Source organism: Ranitomeya imitator, chromosome 5 (genome assembly GCF_032444005.1).
Source record: "Ranitomeya imitator isolate aRanImi1 chromosome 5, aRanImi1.pri, whole genome shotgun sequence".
Classification (NCBI taxonomy): Eukaryota; Metazoa; Chordata; class Amphibia; order Anura; family Dendrobatidae; genus Ranitomeya; species Ranitomeya imitator.
Genome location: NC_091286.1, coordinates 259,225,094 through 259,243,654, shown reverse-complemented (window position 1 = coordinate 259,243,654; position 18,561 = coordinate 259,225,094). Strand labels below are relative to the sequence as shown.

Here is an 18,561-nt window from a genome sequence, read left to right as displayed (position 1 = left end):
CACCATCAGTTCTCCAACCTCTTCTATCCACAGAACCGCCCACCGTGAGAGAGCTCCTGGCCAGACAACTGAGCCTGGAGCGTACAGCAGCGCTCCTGCAGCAGACAGCAGCGCTCCTCCAGGCTCAAGTTGAGCAGCAGGGCGTGATGCTGCGACACCTGTTGGGCCGTGGAAGAAGATAATTTTTCTTTTTTATTGTTTTTTTTGTTATGTTATATTTTGGAGTTAGATTGTTACATATAAAGAAATTGTTATCTAAAAAAAAAAAATTCTCATTATTTAATGTTTATGGAGCTATAAGGGTTTACAACACTATTTTTTAGGCATCTCATCACATTTTAAGTCATTTACAGAGGTTTATATGATTGAAAATACGATTCTGTGTGGGTACACCATTGTTTGTGTGCATGGCAGAGCTTGGAATGGAAGGAAGTCAACATTTGACTTTGGAATGCAATATAGACCGACCGCTATAACGTAGTATCTAAAATGAACAATCAACAATAACGGGAGAAATAAATACAATTTAAGTTTATTACAGAAAAGACAGTGACCTACTCGCAAATTTACATTGTGGACATGAAAGCATAACATACATATTGTTGAGTAAACAGCAAAACAAAAAGAAATATTTTTTTTATACGGCGCGATCCTGCCAGGGTACAGCTCCAGAACCATTAAAGTACTGACAGTATTTTTCTCGACAGTCCCTTGCATCGTCTGCCTGTCTGCCAGATCCAAGTGCTTGAAGAGCTGTTAAATTATCAGGTTGTGTACGCCATTCCCCGGGCACAATATCTCCGGTTCTTGGGTCCACTGCATCAATAAACGAAGGAGGAGAATAGGAGCTCGTATCATGATGTCTCAGGAAATTATGGAGCACACAGCATGCCAAAACCACAAAGTCTATAGACGGCAGCTTCAAGTTGATAGCTGTGTGGAACACTCTAAACCGATTAGCCATAATCCCAAAGGCATTTTCAACCACACGACGGGCCCTCGACAACCGGTAATTATAGATTCGGCGCTCCGGTGTGAGTGTTCTCTGTGCAAATGGCTTCAGCAAATGTGGATGAAGAGGGAAAGCTTCGTCTGCGATGAAAACAAAATTGAGGTTTGCTTTTGTGTCTTCATTTACTGGCAACTGCAGTTGATTGTTCCTTAAGCTTTCCCCAAATGAAGTGTGTTCAAAAACACCACCGTCGGAGACTCGACCATTCATGCCAACATCCACATCGACGAACTCATAGTTCGCATTGACAAGGGCCATGAGGATCACACTGAAATATCCTTTGTAGTTGAAAAAAAAGGATCCAGAGTTGGCTGGTTGCGTGATGCGCACATGCTTTCCATCTAATGCACCACCGCAGTTTGGAAACTGCCACAGCTGATCAAAATCGGAAGCAATCTTCTTCCAGTCCTCCGCCGTCTTGGGAAACTGCAAGATGAGAAGGAAACATGTACAAATTAGGTCAAATATATTGTTGTGCACATACACTCTCATGTGGACATCCTAGAGTGATTGACGCACAGTTTTGATTAGTATAACAAAGTTATAGTCAACAATCCAGAATATGCAGGCAGCCATTTTATCAGACGGCTTCACTGACTGAGAGGGGGTGCAAAACAATATATCAAAATAATATAACCTATTAAATTACGTTGGGAGCAGCAAATAAAAGAATGGTGGCGCAGGATTGGAGCAGCACATGTCAGAATGGAGCCGCAAAATGGGAGCAGCACATGTCAGAATGGAGGTGCAGGATGGCGCAGGATCGCAGCAGCACATGTCAGAATGGGGGCGCAGGATGGGAGCAGCACATGATAGGATGTAGAACATATACCAATAGAAATGCGCGCAACCAGGGCGTAGAACGGGTTAAATAGCTAGTATAATATATCGACATAACACAACAGCCAAAATAATATAGTAGTACCTCCATATAATGCCTTAAGCTGTGCACAATGGCCTCGCATGTCTCCGGAATCACAACGCTCAGGAAAGGTCTGGAAACAGCTGCGGAAAACTGCAAATCCTGAAGAGACCTTCCTGTTGCCAGGAACCGCAGTGTCACCGCCAACCTTTCATCCACGGGCACGGCTGCACGCATCGGCGTATCACGCCTTTGTATGAGTGGCGTAACAGCAGACAGTATTATTTGGAAGGATTCCTCTGACATCCGAAGGTAGTTTCGGAAATCATGAGGGTTATTGTCACGTAACTCTCTTATGAGACCCATGTGTGACAATGTGGATCTTTTCTGCAGCCAGCTCCGGGTCCACATGCGACGTTTTCGTTTAGGACGTCTCTCCTCTTGGAGACGTGCTGCCTCAAACACCAGGGCAGCAGCAACAACAGAACTCTCATCGGAAGTGAGCATAGTTCCTAAAAATAAAACAAATGTACAATAAATACACGTGCTTACAAAACAATGTTTTGACCATTGATCTAATAACTATATATGTTACTACTGGCATTAAATGGGGCAGTCAACCATCTCGATCTGTAAAAGGATTAATTAATTGGGCCACGCTACAGCTGTGTACCTGAGGTTCTCTGGCCTACCCTACCCTACTCTCCATAAAGGAACAATCGACCACGCTCCAGCGTTTATCCCCGTTGAAGCGCAACATCTGCTACGCTGTAGCGTTATGCATACCTTTTGCGGTAAAAGTCTGTAGTTATAGTAGTTATAAAAGTACAGGGAATCCAGCGAATTTAGGAGTTCTGTATCCAGCACGTGCTACAGAGAGAAATGAATAGAGCGCTCGACAGCTCCGGTTTTATCCGCTTGGAACAATAGTCCTTTGTCTGTCGAATGAGCGCACAGTATTGTACCGCCCAATCAGCACACGGGAGGTGGAGAATTTTGCGCTCCTACGTAGCCAGCTCCTCCGCCCTTTACATCGTATACAATATCGTGCACACCTTTGTTACACCATGCGATCATGCCGCCACAGCGGGACACTAGACGACGAAAGAAAGTTTCAAACGATGTGCTACGACGTACGATTCACAGCGGGGTCCCTGATCGCAGGAGCGTGTCACACACTGCGATATCGTAACTATATCGCTCGAACGTCACGAATCGTGCCGTCGTAGCGATCAAAATTGTACTGTGTGACGGTACCCTAAGGCTAATTACATCACCTGGGTCAATGATATGCTTACAGATCCTACTGTGTATAAGCGCTTGTCCACTAACCCCACTGCACTAATACAGAATAGAATTTTCAATCTTATAGATGAAGGGTTCAGTATGGGTTTTTTCAACAAAAAAGAAAATGACTATCTCAGGGTGGCTAACCCAGTAACTCCAATTCTGTATGCCTTGCCTAAGACCCATAAAAACTTGTACCCACCTCCCATGAGGCCGATTGTGTCGGGTATTGGGTCTCTGGGTGAGAGGCTGGGAGAGTGGCTAGATCTGCTCCTCCAGCCTCTCGTCCAGAGAACACCTGGGCACCTTAGGGATAGTGCCGATGTCCTGAATTTCATGGAGGGGTTTATATGGCAGTCTAATTTTTCTTGGATCACTTCAGATGTCACCTCGTTATATACTTCTATACCACATGAAGTGGCTATATTTGCTCTTAAATTTCACATGCAAAAGTACAGTGATTTTTCCGTAGATTTACAGTCTTATGTCATAGAGGTCACTTCTTTTCTCATGACTACAAACTTCTTTTGCTTTAACCAAATATATTTCATGCAAACCAGTGGTGTCTCAATGGGTGCCAAATACTCACCTTCCATTGCCAATCTGGTTATGAGTTGGTGGGAAGAATCTTACATATATAATGATGAGAATCCATTTAAAGACTGTATACGTTGGTACGGTAGGTACATTGATGACCTGATATTTATCTGGAGTTCTGATGTATCTACCGTACATGATTTAACAAATTATCTCAATCACAATCCATTCAATCTTAAATTTATTTCACGCCAAGACCACACGTGTATAGAGTTTCTAGATTTAAAACTAAAGGGGATACCTAATACCCCAATTGTTACTTCTACTTTCCGGAAAATTACAGCAGGGAATACAATATTGCGTGCTAACAGTCACCATCCCAAACATACTATCAAAAGTATTCCTATAGGGGAGATGGTAAGAGCAAAACGTAATTGTAGCACACTGGAAGATTACTCCCAAGAGATCGAGGGCATAAAGGATAGACTTGTGCAGAGAGGCTACAGTGACTGGCATCTAAAAAGAGCAGAAAAAATTGTCGCTCGACGACCTCGTTTCCATAGTAAACAAAATCAAAGTTTATCTCCTCAAAATCCAATCACTGTGGTCTTCCAGTACAGTAATCAATTTAATAATAATAATCAGGAAAATTTTGACTAATAATCTGACTATTCTGAAGGAGGATGCTGATATAGCTCAAATTTTGAGTAATGGATACAGAATTGTGTCCAGAAGAGCCCCCTCTTTAGGCTCGAGCTTATCTCCGAGTTCTCTTCATGCCCACTCTGCGCAACCCTCTCATTGGCTCAGCACGAAAGGCTTTTTTAAATGTGGTGCGATGGCTTGTAAAACTTGCAAATTTTCGGGTAAATGCCATAATTTCACTGATGCCAGTAATCAAAATGTTTATCCCATCAAGACTTTCATGAACTGTAACACCAAAAATGTGGTATACATCATGGAGTGCATGGCATGTCATCTTAAATACGTGGGGAGTACCATACGGTCTTTAAAAACACGTATTCGTGAACATATTTACGATGTTGAAAATATTAGTGCTAATAGGAACACCTCACAAGTTTCACAACATTTTATTAATTATCATCACTCTAACCTTGAGTCACTTAAAATTTATGCGATAGAAAAAATTCATAAACCATTTAGAGGAGGAGACATTGAGGTGACCCTGAGAAACAGGGAATCATGGTGGATCTTTAAACTCGGAACAAGAATTCCACATGGTCTAAATAAAAGGAAAGATCTCATGCTCTTTTATTAGTTTTCTGAGGGTTCACAAACAATGAAGTTACTTTTCTGACATCTAATAATTAAATTTGTAGTTTATATTTCCCGTATAATAAATGACTCTTTTTTGAGGCTAATAGCTATCTACTCGCCCCTTTTTTTTTTTTTTTTTTTTCCTTGTTTGCAGGCCGCTGTTACATTGTCACGGCATCTTCAGCTGTGCTTCTACCCATTTTGCTCCAACCTACTTTGGCTGTTTCAGCTCTCTGTTTGAGAGATTTCTGCCATAGATTGTTTTGCTTTTTCATCCATAGCTGCTTGTGAGCCCGCTACTTTCAAAGATATTAAGGAATTTTATTAGTATTCTGAGGGTTCACAAATAAGGATGTTGTTTTTCTAACATCTAGTAACCAAATTTGTAGTTTATACTTTCTGCATAATCAATAACTTTTTTGTGAGGCTAATAGCTATCTATTTTCCCTTCCGTTCCCTCCTGTTTGCCGGCCGCTGTTACATTGTTACGGCGTCTTCAGCTGTGTTTTTACCTATTTGCTCCTACCTATTTCAGCTGTTTCAACTCCCTGTTTGGGAGATCTCTGCCATTGATTGTTTTGTTTTTCCATCCATGGTTGTCTGTGAACTTGCTACTTTCAAAGGTATCAGGGAATTTTATTAGTATTCCGAGGGTTTGCAAACAATGAAGTCGCTTTTTTGACATCTAGTTACTAAATTTGTAGTTTATATTTCCCGCATAATTATCGACTCTTTTGTGAGGCTAATAGTTATCAATCTGCCCTTTTGTTTCCCCCTGTTTGCCGACTGCTGTTACATTGTCACGGCGTCTGCAGCTGTGCTTTTACCTACTTGCTCCAACCTATTTTGGCTGTTTTCATAGTTGTTTGTGAACCCGCTATGTATAAAGGTACTAGGGCATTTTATTAGTATTCCGAGGGTTTACAAATAATATCTAGCAACTCAAGCTTTATATTGTTATGTGGGTTCACAACATATGACACTGTACATATTATTTTACCATTATATTTTTGGATTTATTCAATGATTATGGTAATGTTATTTCATTTTTCATTTTGTATATAGTTTTTGTATCTTATGCTATTTCTGTTTTCTCTGCTTTTTTGTTTAACTTAAACATTTGTTTTTGTGCTTCTATCAAGCTTGTCTTGCTTCCATTATCATGTGTGTCTATTTTTGCTTGATTAGACAATTCCACCAATTGCAGCACCGGAGCGATAACCGGATACTAGTATAAAAGTATAGACATGTCTTGTACCAGGTATCATGATTAAGGGTGCTTAGTCACCGGAAACGCGTTGACCTTGGTTTTAAAATATTTTTTTGTATGCTGATGTTTTGTCCTTTCACTATATTTTAAGTGAAATAAACTATGGATTTTTCACTATTTCGTTGAGCTGGATCTCCTTCTCTTTCTTGAAGAATAGACGCATCATGGCACAGTCACAAAAAGAATAACAGGAGATGAGTGAAGTTACATACCATATGGTGATTGATGGTGAAGTAAGTGTTAACTCTGATTAACAGACTGTAGTGTTTATAGCTGAAAAGATGGACAAGGGTAAGTGTATTAGAGAATAGAGAACGTGACTCTGATGCCGTATGTCAGTGTGGATAAAGTGTTTCGGCATACCCCTTTGTAAGAAGGCACTGATTAATGGACGCTAATATGAGCGCAGCCTGTAGTAAAGAAAAAGGTGCTATTAAGCTAGTGGCCCCTCAGTAAAATGGTCAGGGCAGTGATGGAAACGGCGTGCGATGTCTTACCCGGCTGTAGTGCTGCAGACGCGGACTCCACCGCTGAGGTTTGTGGTCCGAGTGCTTCATGATATGCACATTTAAGGGGGCGTGCAGACGCCGTAGACCAGAAGTGGGCGGGAACCGGCAAGCACTGCTGTATGCTGGGAGCGGATGTGACATAACCAAGATAGAAGTGCGCTCCAGTGAAGCGCTGAGTGCGTTCCACCCACGTAGTGGTAGTCAAATAGCAGTCTGGCTATTATGACGGAGAGTCACTTTATATCTAATTGTTATGAGGGGGTGATATGGCGAGAGGATGTAAGGAGGCCACTATATGATATAAAATGAATATTATGAAGGGGTCATGTGGCGCGGGGATGTAAGGGAGCCACCGTATGATGTAGAGTAAATAGAATATGTGGGTATCAGTCATGTTCTAGAAGTAAAAGAACGGACTATAATTATTAAAGAGAAATAAATATCATGATGCAGTTTTGATGCAGTTTTGGATGCAGTTTTGATGCAGTTTTTGGTGCAGTTTTTGCGTGGTTTTGATGCAGTTTTTGGAAATAAATAAATAAACGGAAAATGTGCATGATTTGAATGGAAACTTGCATGAAAACATAGTTATGAAAATACAGAAAAATCTTTAAACGAAAAGGTGTGTCCAAACTTTTGGTCTGTACTGTATGTAGTAAGTATGTATGTAGCATGTACGTAGTATGTATGTAGTATGTATGTTGTATGTATGTATATAGTATGTTGTATGTATTTAGTATGTATGTAGTATGTTGTATGTATGTTGTATGTAGTATGTTGTATGTATGCATGTAGTATGTTGTGTGTAGTATGTATGTTTGTGTTGTATTTTTTTTTACATTCAACACATTAGCCAGATGATGGCTACTACTGTCCCATCGTTGGAAAATGTGTCAATCACTGTCATTGTAGCAGACATAGCCCGATGGGACTTGTAGTCCCTTCGGACCATGCCTGCACACCCGCACAGACCCCCGAGAGGCCCGCACAGACCCCCGGCAGACCTGCACAGAACCCCGGCAGGCCCGTACAGACCCCGGCACACCCGCACAGACCCCCGAGAGGCCCATACAGACCCCCGGCAGCCCGCACAGACCCCCAGCAGGCCCGCACAGACCCCAGAGAGGCCCGCACAGAGCCCCTACTGTTGTGAGTTCTGTTTTTGGGCTCCCTCTGGTGGTTACTGATGGTACTGGGTGACTTGTGTTCTCTGCAGTCTCTGGTGTCCACCTGTTCCATCAGGTTATGGGAGTTTCCTATTTAACCTGGCTTTTTTGTCATTTCCTCGCCGGCTATCAATGTAATCAGCGTGTCTTTTTACCTCTGCTCCCTGCGTCTGTTATCTTCAGGACAAGCTAAGTTTTGATTTTCCTGTTCCACGTTTTGCTTTATTTTTTGTCTTAGTCCAGCTTGCAGATATGTGATTCCTTGCTGCTGGTTGCTCTAGTGGGCTGAAATTACTCCTCATGTTCCATGAGTTGGCACATGAGTTCAAGTAATTTCAGGATGGTTTTTTGAAGGGTTTTTCGCTGACCGCGCAGTTCACTTTTGTATCCTCTGCTATCTAGCTTTAGCGGGCCTCATTTTTGCTGATTCTATTTTCATAACTACGTATGTGCTTTCCTCTCATTTCACCGTTATTACATGTGGGGGGCTGCTATTTCTGTGGGGTGTTTCTCTGGAGGCAAGTGAGGTCTGTGTTTCTTCTTATAGGGGAAGTTAATCCTTCGGCTGGCACGAGACGTCTAGGAATCATCGTAGGCACGTTCCCCGGCTACTGCTAGTTGTGTGTTTAGGTTCAGGATCGCGGTCAGCTCAGGTTCCATCACCCTAGAGCTTGTTTGGTTTTTGTGCTTGTCCTTTTGTGATTCCCTGCCATTGGGATCATGACAGTATAGCCGGCCTAAAAAAAATTGGTCATCGTTTTGGCTGAAGTAGGAGGAAAAGTAGTCTGAGGAAGTTTTTTTTTTTTTTTTTTTTTTTTTCCCTCCTCAGTGTTTGCTGCCTAGCCTTAATTGCAGCTTGGCTGCTTCTTTCCTCCTCTTAATCCTTGAATGGCTCTGACCTCAGCTGTTTATCATGGACGTCCAGAGTTTGGCTTCCAGCCTGAATAATCTTGCTGCTAAGGTTCAAAATATACAAGATTTTGTTGTACATACGCCTATGTCTGAACCTAGAATTCCTATCCCAGAGTTTTTTCTGGAGATAGATCTAGTTTTCTGAATTTTAGGAACAATTGCAAGTTGTTTCTTTCCTTGAAATCTCGCTCCTCTGGAGACCCTGCTCAGCAAGTCAAGATTGTTATATCTTTCCTGCGGGGTGACCCTCAGAATTGGGCATTTGCATTGGCACCAGGGGATCCTGCGTTGCTCAATGTGGATGCGTTTTTTCTGGCATTGGGTTTGCTCTATGAGGAACCTAACCTAGAGATTCAGGCTGAAAAAGCTTTATTGGCTCTCTTTCAGGGGCAAGATGAAGCAGAAATATATTGTCAGAAATTTCGGAAATGGTCGGTGCTTACTCAGTGGAATGAGTGCGCTCTGGCTGCAAAATTCAGAGATGGCCTTTCTGAGGCCATTAAAGATGTTATGGTGGGGTTCCCGGCGCCTACAGGTCTGAATGAGTCCATGACTATGGCTATTCAGATTGATCGTCGTTTACGGGAGCGCAAACCTGTGCACCATTTGGCGGTGTCTTCTGAACAGGCACCTGAGATAATGCAATGTGATAGAATTCAGTCCAGAAGTGAACGGCAAAATTATAGGCGGAAAAATGGATTGTGTTTTTATTGTGGTGATTCAGCTCATGTTATATCAGCATGCTCTAAACGCACAAAAAAGCTTGATAAGTCTGTTGCCATTGGTACTTTACAGTCTAAGTTCATTCTGTCTGTGACTCTGATTTGTTCATTATCATCCATTTCTGTCGATGCCTATTTGGATTCAGGCGCTGCCCTGAGTCTTATGGATTGGTCATTTGCCAATCGCTGTGGGTTTAGTCTGGAACCTCTGGAAGTTCCTATTCCTTTGAAAGGAATTGATTCTACACCTTTGGCTATGAATAAACCTCAGTACTGGACACAAGTGACCATGCGTATGACTCCCGTTCATCAGGAGGTTGATTCGCTTCCTGGTACTGTATAATTTACATGATGTCTTAGTGCTTGGTCTGCCATGGTTACAAACTCATAACCCAGTCCTGGACTGGAAAACAATGTCTGTGTTAAGCTGGGGATGTCAGGAGGTTCATGATGATGCATCTCCGATTTCTATCGCTTCATCTACTCCTTCTGAGGTTCCGGTATTTTTGTCTGATTATCGGGAGGTTTTTGAGAAGCCTAAGCTCAGTTCGCTTCCTCCTCACAGGGATTGCGATTGTGCTATAGATTTGATTCCTGGCAGTAAATTCCCTAAAGGTCGTTTGTTCAATCTGTCAGTGCCAGAGCATACTGCTATGCGGAATTATGTTAAGGAGTCCTTGGAAAAGGGACATATCCGTCCATCTTCGTCCCCTTTGGGAGCAGGTTTTTTTTTCGTGGCCAAAAAAGATGGTTCCTTGAGGCCTTGCATAGATTATCGTCTTTTGAATAAGATTACAGTTAAATATCAGTATCCTTTGCCATTGTTGACTGATTTGTTCGCTCGCATTAAGGGGGCTAAATGGTTCACTAAGATTGATCTTCGGGGTGCGTATAATCTTGTGCGGATAAGGCAGGGTGATGAGTGGAAAACCGCATTTAATACGCCTGAGGGCCATTTCGAGTATTTGGTGATGCCTTTTGGACTTTCTAATGCTCCTTCTGTCTTCCAGTCTTTTATGCACGATATTTTCCGTGAATATCTGGATAAATTTATTATCGTGTATTTGGATGATGTTTTGGTTTTTTCTGATGACTGGGAGTCTCATGTTCAGCAGGTCAGGAAGGTGTTTCAGGTCCTGCGGGCCAATTCTTTGTTTGTAAAGGGTTCTAAATGTCTCTTTGGAGTCCAGAAGATTTCTTTTTTGGGGTATATTTTTTCCCCTTCTACTATTGAGATGGATCCCGTCAAGGTTCAGGCTATTTGTGACTGGACGCAGCCTACATCTCTTAAGAGTCTACAGAAGTTCTTGGGCTTTGCTAATTTTTATCGTCGCTTCATAACTAATTTTTCTAGTGTTGTTAAGCCTTTGACGGATTTGACTAAGAAGGGTGCTGATGTTACTGATTGGTCTCCTGTGGCTGTGGAGGCCTTTCAGGAACTTAAGCGCCGGTTTTCTTCTGCTCCTGTGTTGCGTCAGCCAGATACGTCGCTTCCTTTTCAGGTTGAGGTTGATGCTTCCGAGATCGGAGCGGGGGCGGTTTTGTCACAGAGAAGCTCCGATGGCTCAGTGATGAAGCCATGTGCGTTCTTTTCTAGAAAATTTTCGCCCGCTGAATGGAATTATGATGTTGGTAATCGGGAGCTTTTAGCCATGAAGTGGGCATTTGAGGAGTGGCGTCATTGGCTTGAGGGTGCTAGACATCGTGTGGTGGTCTTGACTGATCACAAAAATCTGATGTACCTTGAGTCTGCCAAGCGTCTGAATCCTAGACAGGCTCGTTGGTCACTGTTTTTCTCCCGTTTCAATTTTGTGGTTTCATACCTGCCAGGTTCAAAGAATGTGAAGGCGGATGCTCTTTCTAGGAGTTTTGTGCCTGACTCCCCTGGAAATTCTGAGCCCACTGGTATCCTTAGGGATGGGGTGATTTTGTCGGCTGTCTCCCCAGACTTGCGACGTGCTTTGCAGGAGTTTCAGGCGGAGAAACCTGATCGTTGTCCGCCGGAAAGACTGTTTGTTCCGGATAATTGGACCAGTAGAGTCATCTCTGAGGTCCATTCTTCTGTGTTGGCAGGTCATCCTGGAATATTTGGTACTAGAGACTTGGTGGCCAGGTCTTTTTGGTGGCCTTCCTTGTCGAGGGATGTGCGTTCTTTCATGCAGTCTTGTGGAGTTTGTGCTCAGGCTAAGCCTTGCTGTTCTCGGGCCAGTGGATTGTTGTCACCTTTGCCTATCCCGAAGAGGCCTTGGACGCACATTTCCATGGACTTTATTTCGGATCTCCCTGTCTCTCAAAAAATGTCCGTCATATGGGTTGTCTGTGACCGCTTTTCTAAGATGGTTCATCTGGTACCCTTGCCTAAGTTACCTTCCTCCTCTGAGTTGGTCCCTCTGTTTTTTCAAAACGTGGTCCGTTTGCATGGCATTCCGGAGAAAATCGTTTCTGACAGGGGATCCCAGTTTGTGTCTAGATTTTGGCGGACCTTCTGTGCTAAGATGGGCATTGATTTGTCCTTTTCGTCTGCATTCCATCCCCAGACGAATGGCCAGACTGAACGAACTAATCAGACTTTAGAAACTTATTTAAGGTGTTTTGTTTCTGCTGATCAAGATGACTGGGTTTCCTTTTTGCCGCTTGCCGAGTTTGCCCTTAATAATCGGGCTAGTTCTGCTACCTTGGTTTCTCCTTTCTTTTGTAATTCGTAGTTTCATCCTCGTTTTTCCTCTGGTCAGGTGGAGCCTTCTGATTGTCCTGGAGTGGACATGGTGGTGGATAGGTTGCATCAGATTTGGAGTCATGTGGTGGACAATTTGAAGTTGTCCCAGGAGAGGGCTCAGCAGTTTGCTAATCGCCGTCGCCGCGTGGGTCCTCGTCTTCTTGTTGGGGACTTGGTGTGGTTGTCTTCTCGTTTTGTTCCTATGAAGGTCTCTTCTCCTAAGTTCAAGCCTCGGTTCATCGGTCCCTATAGGATCTTGGAAATTCTTAACCCTGTGTCGTTTCGTTTGGATCTCCTGGCATCGTTTGCTATTCATAATGTGTTCCATCGGTCGTTGTTGCGGAAGTATGAGGTACCTGTTGTTCCTTCGCTTGAGCCTCCTGCTCCGGTGCTGGTGGAGGGTGAATTGGAGTATGTTGTGGAGAAGATCTTGGATTCTCGTGTTTCCAGACGGAAACTCCAGTATTTGGTCAAGTGGAAGGGTTATGGTCAGGAGGAAAATTCTTGGGTGATTGCCTCTGAGGTTCATGCTGCCGATTTGGTCCGTGCTTTTCATAGGGCTCATCCTGGTCGCCCTGGTGGTTCTCGTGAGGGTTCGGTGACCCCTCCTCAAGGGGGGGGTACTGTTGTGAGTTCTGTTTTTGGGCTCCCTCTGGTGGTTACTGATGGTACTGGGTGACTTGTGTTCTCTGCAGTCTCTGGTGTCCACCTGTTCCATCAGGTTATGGGAGTTTCCTATTTAACCTGGCTTTTTTGTCATTTCCTCGCCGGCTATCAATGTAATCAGCGTGTCTTTTTACCTCTGCTCCCTGCGTCTGTTATCTTCAGGACAAGCTAAGTTTTGATTTTCCTGTTCCACGTTTTGCTTTATTTTTTGTCTTAGTCCAGCTTGCAGATATGTGATTCCTTGCTGCTGGTTGCTCTAGTGGGCTGAAATTACTCCTCATGTTCCATGAGTTGGCACATGAGTTCAAGTAATTTCAGGATGGTTTTTTGAAGGGTTTTTCGCTGACCGCGCAGTTCACTTTTGTATCCTCTGCTATCTAGCTTTAGCGTGCCTCATTTTTGCTGAATCTATTTTCATAACTACGTATGTGCTTTCCTCTCATTTCACCGTTATTACATGTGGGGGGCTGCTATTTCTGTGGGGTGTTTCTCTGGAGGCAAGTGAGGTCTGTGTTTCTTCTAATAGGGGAAGTTAATCCTTCGGCTGGCGCGAGACGTCTAGGAATCATCGTAGGCACGTTCCCCGGCTACTGTTAGTTGTGTGTTTAGGTTCAGGATCGCGGTCAGCTCAGGTTCCATCACCCTAGAGCTTGTTTGGTTTTTGTGCTTGTCCTTTTGTGATTCCCTGCCATTGGGATCATGACACCCTACGGTCCCGCACAGACCCCCGGCGGGCCCACACAAACCCCCATCAGGCCCGCACAGACCCCCGGCAGCCGTACAGACCCCCGGCAGGCCCGCACAGACCCCTGACAGGCCCACACAGACCCCCGGCAGGCCGCATAGACCCCCGGCAGGCCCGCACAGACCCCCGAAAGGCCCACACAGACCGACGGTCCTGCACAGACCCCGCCTGCACTCACAGACACGCAGTCTCCGCCCACGCACTGCCCACACTCCATTATAGTGCATCATTGCACTATGGGTACTTCCGATTCCAGTATTCGATATTCTAGAAATATCGTAACTCAGTATCGGAACTCAGATACAGTGAATATCGGTCAATACCCAATATTGCAGTATCGGAATGCTCAACACTAGTACTGAAGCCTTCAAACCAAATAGATAAGAACACCACCTGGCATCCCTGGGGGCTTAACAAGTGTCTGTCTAATTAGCATTTACATGATATTCCCTTGGTTCTCATCTTTGAAGATAAATGTAAAGTGTACACTAAATGTAAATTACTGGGTCATTTACATTCCTTTTATACTGACCATTTGGAACAATTAACATGTGGCTGGACAAGTTTTCAATTAGCTTTCTGTGGACTCCATTGAAAATACATATATACTGTATATCATATAACAAAACCAATCAATATCTCTATCATTCGTATTAATTAATTGCAGTGTTGAAAACATATAAAAAATCTATAATACAACACATTCCACCCCTAATTTCAATCACTTTAATTAATTATCCTACCACTAAACTATTCAAATTCGTCATAAACCATTATACATTGTTCCCTATATATATATTTGTTTGCTACCAATAGAAAACTACGTTGGTACAAAAAACAATGGACATAAAAATAAAAAAATAAAAACAATGGACCAAAAAGTACTGGAAAATAAAATGTCTTTGCAGAAATCTTTTATTTTTACGGCTCTGCATTATAAACTTCTGTGAAGCAGTTGGTGGGTCAAAGTACTCACCACACATCTAGATAAGTTCCTTAGGGGGTCTACTTTCCAAAATGGTGTCACTTGTGGGGGGTTTCAATGTTTTGCAACATCAGTGGCTCTCCAAACGCAACATGGGGTCCCATCTCAATTCCTGTCAATTTTGCATTGAAAGTCAAACGGCGCTCCTTCCCTTCTGAGCTCTCCCATGCACCCAAACAGTGGTTTACCCCCACATATAGGGTATCGGCGTACTTAGGACAAATTGTACAACAACTATTGGGGTCCATTTTCTCCTGTTACCCTTGGTAAAATATATCAAATTGGAGCTGAATTTAATTTTGTGTGAAAAAAAGTTAAATGTTCATTTTTATTTAAACATTCCAAAAATTCATGTGAAACACCTGAAGGGTTAATAAACTTCTTGAATGTGGTTTTGAGCACCTTGAGGGGTGCAGTTTTTAGAATGGTGTCACACTTGGTTATTTTCAATCATGTAGACCCCTCAAAATGACTTCAAATGAGATGTGGTCCCTAAAAAAAAATGGTGTTGTAAAAATGAGAAATTGCTGGTCAATTTTAACCGTTATAACGCCCTAACAAAAAAAAATGTTGGTTCCAAAATTGTGCTGCTGTAAGGTAGACATGTGGGAAATGTTACTTATTAAGTATTTTGTGTGACATATCTCTGTGATTTAAGGGAATAAAAATTCAAATTTGGAAAATTGCAAAATTTTCAAAATATTAGCCAAATTTCCATTTTTTTCACAAATAAACGCACGTCTTATCAAAGAAATTTTACCACTATCATGAAGTACAATATGTCGCGAGAAAACTGTGTCAGAATCTTCAGCATCCATTGAAGCGTTCCAGAGTTATAACCTCATAAAGGGACAATGGTCAGAATTGTAAAAATTGGTCCGGTCATTAACGTGCAAACCACCCTTGGGGCTTAAAGGGTTAAAAACACCAAGGTCTAGCACCAAATGACAGCGGACTGTCAATTGGAAGGCATTACAAACCCTCAAATGATAAATGCATATTTATGCATCACCAAAACCAAACTCAATTCATCATATCAGTCAGCACATATGTCATAATATGCTCACAGGATTTTCTCTTCGCATAAACTATTAAAACAAAAACAAACATCATTAGACATTAACAAAGGGCAACAATTCTCATGGAATGTTCCACAACTTTTATCTAATTAGTCCATGAGGGAATACAGGCATGGTATTGGAGGAGTCGAAGGGGCGAGTGCAGTAGGGACTTTGTTATCAGGTGTCCCACCTCTATCTTTCCAACCTCCTATCTCATTTGTCGCCACCCTCCTGGGCCTGGCAATTTTCAATGTGCCCTTTCTGCTCAAATCCTGCCATCTTCTGAGCAGGTCACAAGTAAGGATCCCATCTATCTCCTGGAATGGAACTCCACTAGCTATCAGGTCATAAAATAGCTTCTTTCTGCTTTTTCTAACTTGGATATTATCCCCTTTCCTTCTCTCTTGATCTACGCTGTCTACTGACACTTTTCTTGACACTTGATTTTTCTAGAGCAGATAACTGGGAGATTAAACTGCATGCTGTATATACATTAGTGGAGTTTCCCATGAGCGCACTGAACATGGTGAATAATGGGGACTTGCAAGCAGCTGGGGCACCTTCTATGAACTTATTTTTCATCATTACTGTCATCACTGCAGCATCTGGCCCCTTCCAATCCTTGACAACAGCAAAATGATCATTCAGATCTGGCAAAGGATTTCGAGTTATACCACCTATGCATGCGATTTCTCTCAGTCTCTGCACTCCATCTGCAAGAGACTCCCATTGTGTTTGTGGTATTAGTTCAATAGTAGAATCATATACTTGTGCCACAGAATCCCTCACCAAATGCAATATGGAAAAATTCTCTGCAGTGTCCCTAGCATGTCTCATTTTTAAAAGCACCATGGGATCAATACAAATACTAGCAATTCCTATGCCCTCATGACTGTTCAAGATTATCGTATCTGCCCCAAAATCCCATAACCTGAGAATCCATGTTAATAAATTCTCTCCTGCTTGCTCTCGGTATCTGGTGGCTAATTCTGTTAGCTCCCCTGCCATATAATTTCTAGTTTCCTCTATCATGGTGGATTCTGCGCCAACAGCTGCATCTCCTGCATCCATCCTATCTCCCCTATGCTGAGTAACTTCTCTCCTGGTCTTTGTTACTACAATATGTCTGGCATCCAATTCTACCTTATTTTCTAATTCATCACATTCTAACAAATCTGACTATTTCTCATGTGCAATCATGGTTCTAACACGTGCAGTATGACTATCTGACACTGGCTGCTGTCTCCTCCTGCGCTTATTCTTATTCATATTTTTTATCACGTATTCTTCCAAACTCTTTTGCCTTTTATAATGCTGTTTCACTTGATCTCTCAAAGCTGATTGCAAGCTGATCATTTGCTCTATAACTGTATGCAGTTCTAAACACAAATTATCAATCTCCTCCTGCAATCTTTGCAGTGCTTGGACACAGACCCATCCAACTGCTGCTACTGTTTTTTGCTCCTTTGCATCATACCTTGAGAGATCAAATTTTGCAGCCACAATCTGGGGATTTGCTAAACGCTGTCCCTCCATATACTTGTAACATTCCTGTGCCATTGGGGTCCACGGTCCTGACAACACCCATTCTGGCAAGGATCTGACACTCTCAATTGCTTTCCTATTCTTAACAAGCTAATTCAATTTTGCAAACATTTATTCAAGACACAGTTCCCACTTTTCTGACACCACTTGTTTTGTTACGGTTCAAAGAATTGTGATGAATAAATTAATGCTCACATGAAAATTGAATAAAAGATAATAAATATAAACAGGCACTCAAAATAGCAAATAATCAATAAAGTCATAAGTCATACATTACATTGGAAATGGTAGGAGTCAAATCAGCCTGCTCTCTCAGTGTCCTCTCTCTTCCCTCTGATCTCTGTCTCACAGGCAATACCTCCATTTATATGTTAAAAGCTTTTGATTTATATCATGGTATGTGTACTGAAGCCTTCAGGCCAAATAGATAAGTACACCACCTGGCATCCCTGGGGGGCTTAACAAGTATCTGTCTAATTAGCATTTACATGATATTCCCTTAGTTCTCATCTTTGAAGATAAATGTAAAGTGTACACTAAATGTAAATTACTGGGTCATTTACATTCCTTTTATACTGACCATTTGTAACGATTAACATGTGGCTGGACAAGTTTTCAATTAGCTTTCTGTGGACTCCATTGAAAAAAATATATATACTGTATATTTTATAACAAAACCAATCAATATCTCTATCATTCGTATTAATTAATTGGAGTGTTGAAATCATATTAAGAAAATATATAATACAACACAACATACAATATCAAAATTAACTCAATAATATAAAAAAATTTAAAAAATACAATATTTTTCATGGATTTCTTTCATGGGACAATTTCTTGAAAAAATCTCCATCCTCCATGTTGGTGTTTTCTCCCAAGGTTGGTATTTCATACTGATAAACAGCAGTGCACCTAAAAAAATTAAAATAGGGATATCAATAACTAAACAAATAACACAATACCCCTAAATCTAAGATAACAGCAACATACTGCTACTCCCAGATCCCAAGTGTTAGGGGTCGAGTTCTCGCTTCTGCACAGGGGGAATCTTGGGCCATCTCCGCTGCGGTCTCCCATTCTTCTCCTGCCACAGTGGAGTCTGCTCAGCGGAGACATCGGTCCCATCGTCTCGCTCAGTCTGACTCTGTGCAAAGGGTTACTGCTGCCTTTCCAGCTTCTGCCAAATTTATTTCTGCCACTGGCATCCATGTAGACATTACAGGGTTTAGGGTGGTCGATTTTTAAAAAAATGTTCTTCTCTGAAGAACTAGTAAAGGGGATCTCC

The 18,561-nt window shown here is 42.3% G+C and overlaps 1 protein-coding gene across 1 annotated transcript; it reads right to left on the bottom strand.

Moving 5' to 3' along the window:
• Positions 1-590: 590 nt before the first annotated feature.
• Positions 591-3,120, bottom strand: LOC138680662 (uncharacterized). The gene is made up of 2 exons (XM_069767970.1): positions 1,938-3,120; positions 591-1,438 (listed from the first exon to the last, which is right to left on the bottom strand). The coding sequence occupies exons 1-2, from the start codon at positions 2,379-2,381 to the stop codon at positions 638-640; spliced, it is 1,245 nt and encodes a 414-aa protein (XP_069624071.1). The 5' UTR covers positions 2,382-3,120; the 3' UTR covers positions 591-637.
• Between the last annotated feature and the right edge of the window lie 15,441 nt (positions 3,121-18,561).